This window comes from Caretta caretta, chromosome 3, assembly GCF_965140235.1.
Source record: "Caretta caretta isolate rCarCar2 chromosome 3, rCarCar1.hap1, whole genome shotgun sequence".
NCBI classification, from domain to species: domain Eukaryota; kingdom Metazoa; phylum Chordata; order Testudines; family Cheloniidae; genus Caretta; species Caretta caretta.
This window is the reverse complement of record NC_134208.1, coordinates 179,928,074-179,940,874: the sequence shown is the minus strand read 5'-3', so window position 1 is coordinate 179,940,874 and position 12,801 is coordinate 179,928,074. Positions and strand designations below refer to the sequence as shown.

The 12,801-nt window shown below is 39.9% G+C and overlaps 1 protein-coding gene across 3 annotated transcripts in view; it reads right to left on the bottom strand.

The window, feature by feature from the left end:
- ASB3 (ankyrin repeat and SOCS box containing 3) overlaps nucleotides 1-12,801 on the bottom strand; it is a 133,027-nt gene that overhangs the window by 15,895 nt on the left and 104,331 nt on the right. For all 3 annotated transcript variants that reach the window (XM_048842870.2, XM_048842869.2, XM_048842871.2), the window contains one exon: nucleotides 1,434-1,685. In XM_048842870.2, the coding sequence (XP_048698827.2) occupies nucleotides 1,434-1,685 (252 nt within the window). The remainder of the gene's footprint in view (nucleotides 1-1,433; nucleotides 1,686-12,801) is intronic.

The window sequence follows — 12,801 nt, the reverse complement described above, 5'->3', positions numbered from 1 at the left end:
TTGTTACAAGGCATACATATGGAAGTGCAGAGTCAAAGTTTCAACTCTGCATGACAATATGGAAAAAAGGAAAAAATAATCAGAATAAAATATAAATATATTGACCCCTTTAAATACTACAATAATTTCTATAATGCCTAATTAAACGTAAAAGCAGTCAATCCAGTTATTTTTATCTGAAATGTATTAATCCACACTTTGTATAAAACAACATAAAATTTATGGTACTAAGGCAAAAAATCAAGTGACAATGACAATCTGCAATTTTACCCACTTCCTTCTCCCCCTGCCACTGAATTTAATGCTAGAGGGATTCCCCCTCCCACACTGTTTAAATTCCCATTTGACCCAGAATTATCTGAGATTTTTCTTATGCCATTGTTTTATTGCATTTACGTACTTCATTTGATTTGGGGTGGGTAGCACACCTTGTTCCCAGGAGGAGGGAACTGATAGGGAAAAAAGCCTGTTCAGTGAAAAATGCAGAGACCCTATTCCCTGGAGTAAATAAAGCTTTCAAGCCTTGCTTTGGCTCTCTTCCCAGATAAAGGGAAAAGTTTCTTAACATTGAACCCTGGCCTTCTGTGTGAACTTTTCACTCAAGACATTTGAAATCTCTCTCAGTCATGATCCTGAGTTAGATAACTGAATTATGATCAGTGCTTAAAGTGATCTGAAAAATGTGGAGGGGTCTGTCATCACCTCTACATCTGCCTGTGCTCCTAGCGAATTAATTCTGCCCTACAATCCCCAAATCAATCCTGCCCCCTCAATCTAGCCTCCTCCAGTCCCCATACCATTTGTGCCCCCATCTGTTCTGTCCCCATTACTCCTGCCCCCCCAAGCCTCACCTCTGTTCCTCCTGCAGCTCCTGGGGTTCTCCATCCCCTTCTCCCAGACTGGGCAGGCAGGTGTACAGCAAGGTCACCTCTCCCTGTTACCAGGCTGGGTGTTGCTGGGAGGAAGCAGGGAAAGAAGGGGGAGGGAGGAGAGGAGCCATCCAGTAGCTCACAGAGGGGCAAGAGGGAGGAGAGGGCAAAGTCACCTTGTGCAACTGGTCTCTTCCCGCTCCCTGCTGTCCTATGAAAACAGTGTGGGCTCCTGACAGAAGGGGGCAGCGCTCGGCCTGTTTCCTGCAGCAGCTCTGATTGGCTGCTATTTCCCAGGAGGTAGGCAAGTGGGCAAAGCAGCAAATAAGAAGGTGTTTTCACCCAGAGGTACTAAAATGTGCCACCTACCCTTCAGCAATCTCGCTTGCTGATGAGATATTTTACTTCCTGGGTCTGAAACCCATTGTCACCTGAACACACTGTAAGCACTGGTTACGATGTGCTGCGCAGTGAAAGCATTTGTTAAGCTACGTTAGTCATGAATTCGGAGATCAGTATTTAGTACACAACATCGAAAATACAAGGCAGTATTATCTTTCTTACCACAGTCTGCACAACAAATTCAGTGGATTAAATCCAGCCAACAATAGATATGGTAGCCATTCTTTGTTCTGTTCCTGCGCTTTAACGGCATATTTTGTAAACTCCAGTGAGCGTTCCCCAGAAGGCATTGGGCAGCCCACCTTCAAGAAGTGCCGAAACCAATAAAACTTTTTGTGATGCAGGCAGTATCCTAAATTAATCTCGAGTAAGTGGATCCCATACTTCAGAAGAATAGGAATTAAACCATAAAACCTACAATATCACACAGAAAACAAGACATTTGTTAAAATAATACTGAAAATACACTGCTAAAGTTACTATAGAAATCAGACTAGAGAACCTTTTGTAACAAACCATTTTAGACTATTGCAACAGTGACTGTTTCTAGAAAGCATCACCTTAAAATGTCACTCAAGTAATTTTTATTCCCCAAAAGAGATCAGTATTTAACTTTAAAACTTTTGCATTTTTGTTCCTGAAAATTTATTTAAAGAAGAAACTGAATTAAATTATACCAGCAATAATTTTTAGTTTAAGTAATGTTTGTGAAAGATGCTGGATCAGTGTAGCATTGGAAAATTAGGCCTTCTAGTTATCCAAAGGACAGTGCAGCCAAGGCAGCAGCAGGTCAAGCTTTCTCATACTTAGAGACCTGCAAATCTGCAGATATCCGTTTTATATCCCATGGATGTGGATATCGGCAGACCATGTTTGTGGATTGTGGATGGATGTGGTTCCAAATTTTATATCTAGAACCCTCAAACCTGCAGATACCTGTGGATCATGTTTGCGGACCACAGATCGGATGCAGATACAATTTTTTTATCAGTGCAAGGCTCTACTCATAATGTCCTGCCAGTATGCTTCAAACCAGCTTTGTATGGATCACCTAGATGTGGCAAGGTTGTTCTCCTCTCAATCCCTGGACTCTCTACTGAAACTAATAATTAATACCAGTTTACTGGTGTCCATCTCTCCAACACCAAACAAGTACTGAACTGAGACTAACAATTCATTTCACATTTTCACATATTCAGTCACCACTTGTTCATTCACACTTAAATTGCTAACCTAGAAGTGAAAGCCTGCATTGAAATACTGTCCCATTTCCCAGTCTCTCATGTCTCTGTTATAAGAAGACAGGATACACACTTCATTACACTTCTCTTTAATATATTAAATGTATTCATTTTTATAGACAATGTACATAACATTTGGATCAAAATGCTCCCCATTTCTGAGAATCCTGGAAATGTCTTGAAATTCACAGAATCATAGAAGTATAATGCTGGAAGGGACCTTGAGAGGTCATCTAGTCCATCCCCTGTGCTGAGGAAGGATTAAGTAGAACTAGACCATACTTGGCAGGTATTTGTCTGGCCTGTTTTTAAAATCCTTCATTGACAGGGATTCCACAACCTCTTTAGGTAACCTGTTCCAATGCTTAACTATCCTTATAATTAGACAGTTTCTTTTAGTATCTACCCTGAATCTTTTATGCTGCAAACTAGGGCAATTACTTCTCCTATACTTAGCTGGTCAGATAATCAGATAATCAACTGATCAGCTTCCACTTTTAAATATTTGAAAACTGCTTTCAGCCCCACCCCACCCCCAGCCTTCTCTTCTCTAGACTAAACATGCCCAATTCTTTCAGTCTTTCCTCATAAGTCATATTTTCTAAACCTTTTTATCACTTCAGCTGTTCTCTCCTGGAATCTCTCCAATTTATGCATATCTTTCTTAAAGTGTGATGCCCAAAACTGGACACAATACTCCAGCTGAGGCCTCACCAGTGCTGATTAAAGTATGCAGTACTGCCACATAGCCAGTTATTTCCTATTTTGTATTTGTGCATTTGATTTTTTTTCTTCCTAAGTGCAGTACTTTGCCTTTGTCTTTATTGAATTTCATCTCGTTGATTTCAGACCAATTCTCCAATTTATCAAGATCATTCTGAATTCTAATACTCTCCTCCAAAGTGCTAGCAACGGCTCTGAGCTTGGTGACATCCTCAAATTTTATAGGCATACTCTTCACTCCATCATCCAAGTCATTAATTAAAATTTTGAATAGTACCAGACCCAAGATAGACTCCTATGGGATCCCACTTGCTATGACCTCCCAGTTTGACAGTGAATCATTAATAATTATTCTTAGTATGGTTTTTCAACCAGTTGTGCACCCCCTGTTGGGATATGTTAGGGTTAACTAATAGACCTGGAAAACCGCTGGTGTGCTGGCATGGTATCAGGAAGTAGGCACAGGCATGCACTGTTCCTTCACTTAATAGATAAAGTGTTATCCCTTTCCCCTCCCTTCTCCTTGTTAAGAATTGGTAAGTGTTGCAGCTGCATAAGAAATGTGGGGATCTAAAGAATACCTTTTGGGTAAAGAAGTGTTATCTCCTCCTCCCTTCCTTTCCCAGCTACATAAGCGAGCCCTGGGTCATGGCCCATTCCTCCTGCCCCTGAGAACTGCAGATTAAGGGAATTTGTAGCAACAAATTACTGCAAAGAAATGTATTTTCAAGGTAAAGACGTGTGCATAATATGCATAATGCTGTAATCAGTCAATAGGGGTGGATATAATCATAGTATGGGAATTTCTATTACTTAATAAGGGGTTTTAGGGTGTTGTAGCGAATGTAGGCGTTTACATACTAACTTAAATAAAAAGAGTGTGCTGTAACTAATCCAGGGCTTACTGGACAATTGCGTCCAGGGGAACAAATACCACAATAAAGAAACCTGTACTCATATCCGCCTCTGGGTCAACCTGCTCCTTTTTCTTCTAACCTCTGGCATCACGAACAGGATCCCAGGGGAGAGTCGTGCCTGACCACCAGTCTCACCATGGATTCAATGAGTAAATCGAACTTGAATGTGCCCTTTACTGCAACCCCGGTTAAGGAGTTTATTAATAAACTGTTGGGAAGATCGTGGGGCAGGGGGGGTCCTTATGTGGCTCCCTCCAGGGATTGTCAGGATAGGCCAGCCATCCTGGGGTGGGTGGAAGCTGCCCTGGCATCCAGGTGCTCCCAGGATAAGAAAAAGGCTGTTTTGTTACAGGGTCTCTGTGAGAGTCTGTCAGGTTTATGGGAGGAGGTTACCCATCTTAGAAGCAAAGTGGAAATTCTGCAGCAAATTGCTGAGGAACAGAACATGGTAAATCATCACAGTGTGCTGCCAGTCAGAATAGCTGAAAATCTATGGATGATTTTAATCGTCTTAAGTCAAAGAACCTGACCCTCAAGGGTCAAGTAGACGCCTTAAAGCAAACTTCTTGTTCCCCGACCCCCATTTCTCTCCCTCTCTCTCTCTTTCTGCCCTTCCCCCCCCACACACACACACTTTTGGTTTTCTGAAGTTTTAATAGACGGTACTTTAGATACTTAGTGAAAAGTTTGTTTGGACAAAGCATGACAAAAGTCTGCTGCATTTCATTAAAAAGTGTAAGTAAAAAGTCCACGGGTGACCATAGAAACAAATGTTTTACGCCTTTTTAAATAACTCCAAGGTAAAGGAAGCACAGGGCAGGGCAGCTGTGTTGCAGAGATTGTACTGGGTGGCTATGTTGTTACAAGCAAAATATATAATATTTTGTTGTTATAAGCAAAACCTTAACGAATTAAATGCACAAGTGAATTATTTAAAGTATAATTGAAAGAATAGTTGCAAGTAGCTTTGTAAAAATTAATACTATAAAGTTTGGGGGAAGCTTAAAGGAAAATAAATCGTTGGGAGTTGTAAAAATGTTAAAAAGTAACAATTGTGGTGTTATAAAAAAATGTTCAATTCACAAATAAAACCCTGTTATGTAAAGGTAAATATATGTGCAACTCAGTACAGTCACATTGGGTAAAATCCTGGTAGTTAATCAAATTATCCAGGGGGGTTAAGTGGCTACTACCACCACTCTGTTTTTGTCCCCAGGAGCCTTTACAGGTATTCTAAGGGGAAATGGGCTCTTTTCCCACAGAAATGGTCTGTAAAGGACTGCTGCAGGCAGCAATCAGCCAGATACTCTGATCTATATTATTGGACTATTAGACGAGTTAATCAAAGTCACTAAAAAAAATGTAAGGTGTTTCTGTCGGAACTTAACTGGACTGTCTCAAGTTGTACAAGATGGAATGTAAGAGTTATATAAAACATAATAAAAGCAGTGCAAGCGGCGTTAAGCAAAAAAGAATTTTTGCGTGTGAATCTTTTTGTATAACTACGTAATGTTTTAAGGACCTAAACCAGCACTCCTGGTTTATAAAACCCTGTTTGTAGGTTTAAAATAAATTGGTTTGGTTTTACTTTTTAAATTTAAAAAAACCCAATGATACTAAAATTCCATTTCAATCTCTCATTCAAAGTTGCAACACTGATAGACTCTTGTGCTAGACATGGGCAGATAGTGTAATGTGGCTTTGGTATTTAGCATTTAAACCTTTGGATACTTCCATGGTTTTTATAAGGTATAATATCTTTTTAAATAAGAACCAAAAAATGTGTTCCTAGCTAGGGCAGCCAGAACTGGAAGAATGGGGAGAGATTCTGGATCTTTTTAGTAATAAATAGCAGCTAAAAACTGCAGAAGAAAAACAAAAAATTAAAAAACACTGTACCGCTGAAGGAAAGGCAAGGGTGAAATGTATAAGGGAGCAATGTTAGAAACACAGAGCCTTGGGGTGGCTCTGGGTGATCAGACTGTCGCTTTGGTGGGGGTGCATGAGAACTCTGTGAGCACGCGGGAGGCAGTTACCCCTGGTGTAAAAGTTGATGTGGCTAATATAATGTAGAGTTGAATAGTGGAGGGGGATGTGCATTTTCCCAAAATATGTGCAGTGTATATTGTAGAAGGGGTAAAATGCAAACAAAACATGCTCCATAATTAAAATCCTATTAGGGTTCCAAAAGGAGCCACACTAGGTTGTTTTTTTTCTTTTGCAGATGGCTGTGTGTTTTGAAAGCAGAAGTTAAAAGTGAAAAGTAATCAAAACGCTGGTGGAAATTAATTGTGTCCCTTTTAAGACAGAGCCTCTGAGCTGCTAATAGCTTTGAATACAAAAGCAAGCCAGACAGTGTCTGTGTAAATGCAAATCACCTAGCTAATAGGGGAAGAAAAGAACTGCCCACAAATGGCAGCACAAAGAAGCTGCAAATAATAAATAAACCTGGTCTGTTGTACAAAAGGGGAAACTGAGGTACACAACCTCATGACTTTCATAAATGAACAGTGGAATAATTCACCCTTTCCCTTTAAGGATAAAACCCTAGCCTGCCTATAAAATAAAACAAAAAGGTATTAAGGTAATTCTTCTGTTTTCCTGAAGTCAGCAAAAATAATTGTAAAAAGAAAGGGGTACTTTTAAGCAATAATCTGTCCCCACCAAGGGGCTGGGAAATGTTTATTTTGTTTTTCAGATACTGTGGGCAAGCTGGCAGCAGTGGAAGAACAATCCAGAACACCATGGGTCTACTGTCGCAATGAAGATTGTGTTGTGTGTTTTGTGTTGCTTGTCTTGTTATTACTGTTATTTTGGTGAATACTGTACAAGGAAAATTAATGCATATAGCAGCAAAGATTAGTTCATGGTATAACCCGCCTGAAAAGCACGGTCTGGCCCAACGAGGGGAATCAAGTGATGTACCGCATTCCAGGAGAATACCATCCATTCCCAGCTCCTAAATGAAGGGTTCCTTACCCAGTCTTTGACCAGTTGAAGCCCAGCCTGCTGATATTAAAAAACAAAAAATGGAGAATGGAAATGGGTTTATTACACGCAAATAAAAAGGCTCAGAATGGGGGTTAAAAAGGAAAATGTATAAATTGTTACATGCATATTACAGGTGGACCTACAAAGGGGAAACCAAGGATTCCCTGGCCTGGAATGGAATAATCATTGTTGCTAATCACAATTGTCACTATTGTAAACCCTGCCCAGATCCCGCGATGTAAAATAGCAAAAAAAGGAAACACGTGAACAGTTACACCCCTAAATGGCGGTAATGAAGCAAAGGAGAACTTTAAGGATTTACCAGTAGAAAACTACTACTAATCCCCCATGGGAATTTGGCAATGTTGGTATGTAGTGTATGAATTGAAGTGGGGATCCTAACCCGGTGGAGGATATCAAATTTATCAGGAAATATTGAATAGTACTCCTTAGCATATGTCATAATAAATGACAGTGGGAAACACAGTCATCTGGACATGTTGTTTGTCACGGAGGGCCCCAAAAACGTATAAACCCTCTGGTCTCCTGGGGTGTTTGGGTTATGGGGTTCCACAATTGGGGTGTGGTGTTACCATGTGTAATCATAATGTTACCTCCATAAAGAATAATCCTTAGGCTTGCAATTATGTACATACCAGACTGAGCATGAAGTCTCCCCTGGAACGTTGGGAATATGACAGTTTAACTGCTTTGCAGAATGTATCCCTACAGGTAATATGGATGCCAAGCTAAAGGATCCTGATTTAAGCTGGCCGCAGCCTGCAGCTGGAAATACTTCCTTATGGGCAAACATGCAGAAGCCACTGTAGGAGTGGGTGCAACCAGAGCTCATCTGTGTGTCCTTTCAGTCCATTACATGGATGAGTGGTACACTCCACAGAATGCAGCACATACACAGAAGGGTTGAAGCAACAATTTAATTAGTGGGTAAGGGAATATATATGGAATTGTCACTGCAGAAGGGCTCTATAGGCAGTAGGAAGCACAGGGTTGGGTGTATGGAATCTGGGGGACCATTGAATAACTAAGTAATTAATAAGCCAAGCTGTAAAACTTCAACAACAAATCAATGAACTACCGGCACAGCAACTATCTGCCGTTGCAATGGAATGGAAAAGAGCGGCAAAAGTGAACCTGCGGTTAACTCAACAAATAGGGAACCTTGTGACATGGGTGGGGGACGGCTTCAAAAGGCTAACTTGGGAATAGGAGGTGTGTATGGAAATGCAAAATGCTCAGCTAAGGGGCTAACACCTGGGTAATATTTGCAGTGGTACCTTGGAATGAGATGGCAATTAAGGTGGTCCCCATAAGCCCTATGGAAATAATAAGAAAGGGAGAAGCTCACTGGGAACCACTGGGGAATAAATAGGAAAAATGGAATGGTGTAAAATGGACAATAATTAAATTAAGTAATTGTTTGTCCAAAAAAAAAAAAAAAATGTGCCCCTCCCCAATGGCCATACAGAAGCAGACCCAATGGCCTGTGCCAGGGGTGAGCAATTGGGTGTAATGTATATGGGGTATGAAATGTTCTGCTAAAAGTATGCATAATTCTGTAATATAACACTTGGAAGTACAAGTGCACCAACATCTGGCACAATTACACACATCTACATGCTGTCATTGGGAGTTTGGTGCATGAATGGATCTGTGGAACCCACTGCTGTGGACAATCGAACCAGTGCATTACCCAATTCCATGCCAAGTGGTCAAGCTGGTTTGGACAGTATCACGTTTCTCTCTAAATATTCAATGGACTCATGATATGGACAAGAGCACATGAACACTCCAGGGGCAACTCCAGGCCAAGCAACGCTGAACGCAGGTGTTGGCAGCCTAGGAGGCCCTTCAAGGAATTAATGCCTTCCAATTGGCTACTAAACTGCCTGCTAATTGTGCGTGGACTAATGTTGCCTGTGCCCTTCGAACAGACCTAATGGACACTCATTCACTTCTTGGTCGTATTACTCATGTTGTAGGAATGTTATTCCTATTAATTGTAATATTAATCATATTTATGGAGCGTTTAAAATTATGTGCTGCCTTAGCCTCTCCCCGAAGGCCATATTTGTAAATTCAGTGGCTTACCCCTTTTCATGACCTGCCTTCTCTCTCTCCTCATAGCATGATCAGTGGACCGAGGTATCAGGCTAGCTGGAGCTGAATGCCCCGCCATTCAGTGTGCGAGAAGGAGGGGTGCCTGGGCCTCTCTTTGAAGAGAGTGGCGGAGTGTTGGGATATGTTAGGGTTAAGTTACAGACATGGAAAACTGCTGGTTTGCTGGCATGTTATCAGGGAGTAGGCACAGGCATGCACTATTCCTTCACTTAATAGATAAAGGTGTTATCCCTTTCCCCTCCCTTCTCCTTGTTAAGAATTAATAAGAGTTGCAGCTGCATAAAAATGTGGGGATCTAAAGGATACCTTTGGCTAAAGAAGTGTTATCTTCTCCTCCCTTCCTTTGCCAGCTACATAAACGAGAACTGTTCATGGCCCCTTCCTCCCTCTCCTGAGAATTGCTGATTAAGGGAATTTGTAGCAACAATCACTGCAAAAAAATGAATGTTCAAGGTAAAAATGTGTATAATATGCATAATGCTGTAATCAGTCAATAGGGGTGGGTATAATCATAGTACTGGTGTTTCTATTACTTAATAAGGGGTTTGGGGTGCTGTAATGGATGTAGGCGTTTACATACTAACTTAAATAAAAAGAGTGTGCTGTAATTAATTCAGGGCTTACTGGACAATTGGGTCCAGGGGAACAAATATCGCAATAAAGAAGCCTGTACTCATATCCGCCTCTGGGTCAACCTGCTCCTTCTTCTAACACCCCCCTTACAGTAATTTCATCTAGACCATATTTCCCTAGTTTGCTTTAAAATGTCATGCAGGACAGTGTCAAAAGCCTTACTAAAGTCCAGATAACTCATAGCTACTTCTTCCCTCCATCAACTAGGCCAGTTATCCTTTCAAAGAGGGAAATTAGATTGGTTTGGCATGATTTATTCTTGACAAATCCTTGCTGGCTATTACTTATCTTCTTATCCTCCAGATTTGAACAAATTGATTGTTCAATAATTTTTTTCAGTGTCTTTCTGGGTATTGAAGTTAGAGTAATGCCATCAACCAGTTAGCCTCTCAACATTTTTCCTTAAGGTTTATATTTAGCATGATTTGTGTGAGACATTAAGTCTCTATTACAACCATTTTAAAAAGATCTTTCTTTTACTTTGAAAAAAAATAAAAGATCTTGCTTTTACTTTTACTTTGTCCAGATATGTTTTGTGGGATGCAATAAAGAAGACAGTTGTGTTAGAATGCTGAAATGCTGTCACCTAAGATCTCATAACTAAGAGCCATTTCCTTCTATACTGGATTTCAATCAAGACTTTGCAGGCTAAAAGATCTGTGCATATATTCACACGGTAATCTAATCCAAATAGTCTATTCCTCTTACATAGCAATTTAGATACCTTTGATTCATTTAAAAGATAAAACGGTAAGGTGAAAATCATTAGTTTTTCTTTGCCTTCATTGCAATTATCAGCAAGACATATTTTAAAATCTGTGTGATTAGTCTTTATTAATGATATTGTGATAATGAATGATATAACCAATCATTTGTGTGTTGGTTGCAACTATGGCCTTTAGTTAATAATTTGATTACAGAATGTTGCTTCTATGAGGCAATTTGGAATTTACATCTCTGCTGCCTGCCTCATTTGTAGCAACATTTTTGAGTACCATTAGCAGGGCTGATTCATTTTCTAAAAACTGTATTTATTATACACTAAGAATAGGACAGAAGAGTGAAATGATGCTCATTGATTTTTAAAGACATGGTCTAAGAGGTATGCAGTGAAATTCAATACAATAAAACCTAGGCATTGCTTCACTGCAAACCTTATACATAATTTATAGGAGACATGGCAGAGCACATTCTGGCTATTATCCAGATGTATGATTTCACATGTGCAGTTCAGGATCTGCATGAGTTCCTGCCTCAAGCAATTCAAAATCATTTGCAGCCTGACCAGAGAAATATTAGCTATAATAGGCACAGTCATAGGGACATGCTTTCACTGTTTAAAAAGAAATTATGTCCCTGCTGATTTCCTCCCCTGAAATATGCCCTTTTAGCTGAAGCGGAATAAATTTAAGCCAAATGTTGCTGCAGCATTTTCACTCGGGAAAATTACTGAACTGGCAGGTTATTTATTAAAATTCTGAACTGCTTCTAGATACATGGCGCATATTGAGAGATTCTTTTGAAGCAATTTTACAATATGCTTGGAGAGGGTTTTTTTAAGAGTTTACTATCCTGTAGAAGAACGAATGTAACACTCAAGAATACTGATGATGAGAGAAACGCATGCACATTATAACTTTCACATATATACAGGGCCGGCTCTACAGTTTTTGCGGCCCCAAGCAGTGAAAAAAACTGCCGCCGCGACCAGCAAAGGGAAGAAGCTGCCACCAAATTGCCGCGGCAGTGGCCGGAACAGAGAAGCTGCCGCCGAATTGCCACCGCAGCTAGGGGAACTGCTGACCCTTTCTAACTGCCGCCCCAAGCACTTGCTTGGAATGCTGGTGCCTGGAACCAGCCCTGCATATATAATACACACACTATATGCTTAACATCATGAAAATTTTAACATTTGAGCATAATTTAATTAAACATCAATCTGTACAGCATGCACACTCCAATACCAATATCAAACTGTCAGAGATAACAAATTCTGACATTATTGAAAGCTTCAGCATAGAACACTTTTGCCAGTTCCCTACCTATCAAAGGTTACAACCACTCCAGAGCCAACATCCTAAACAATAAGAGAACTTCCCAGGTAATCACCAAATTACCACTTTCATAATATGAAACAACAAATGTGTCTTCTGTAGTGTGGATACAGCTCATCTGATAGTAGGAATCAGGAAATGATCATAGATAGCCATGTACTTTATACCTTAGTAATTTAGCAACTGAATAAACTCCTATTATTGAAGCACTGTACAAATAATTTGATTAATTTCATTTTGTCTTGCTTTAAATATCCGGTACATGGTACCTCATGAATGATCAAAATCACATTCAGTCGTCATCATTATCTTTGCCTTAAAAAAATAACCAAAGGCGAAATAGTTCCATGGTAACTTTGGAATCAGCACTCAGGGAAGCAGCACCTTCCTTTAGCAAATGACAACAGCAGTAAATTAAAAAGAAACATTTAGAAGCTGCTTAAAAAACAGAGGGGTCTTTTCCTTAAGGGTCTGTATTTGAATTTGATTTGGGTAGATTGCTACATTTTGTTCATGATGCTTTATGTGGGGGGGAAAAAGGGTTAGTAATGTCATATTATAAAGGGACCTTACAACATATAATATATACAGCAGATTATGAAAATCTAACATTTAAAAATAAGGGGAAAGTGGAAGGGGAAAAGAGGACTGGTTGGAAAAAGCAATAAGAGAAAAACAGAGGAAAGAAGGAAGCAAAGTAAGAGACAAAGAAGGAAGAAAGGAAAGATAGACAAGAAAAAAAATCTCAAGGTGTACAATCATCACCCTAGTAACATGTCCATTCAGAGGAGCAAGGAGGTGTAAAGTGTCCATTACTCTCCTACATGAT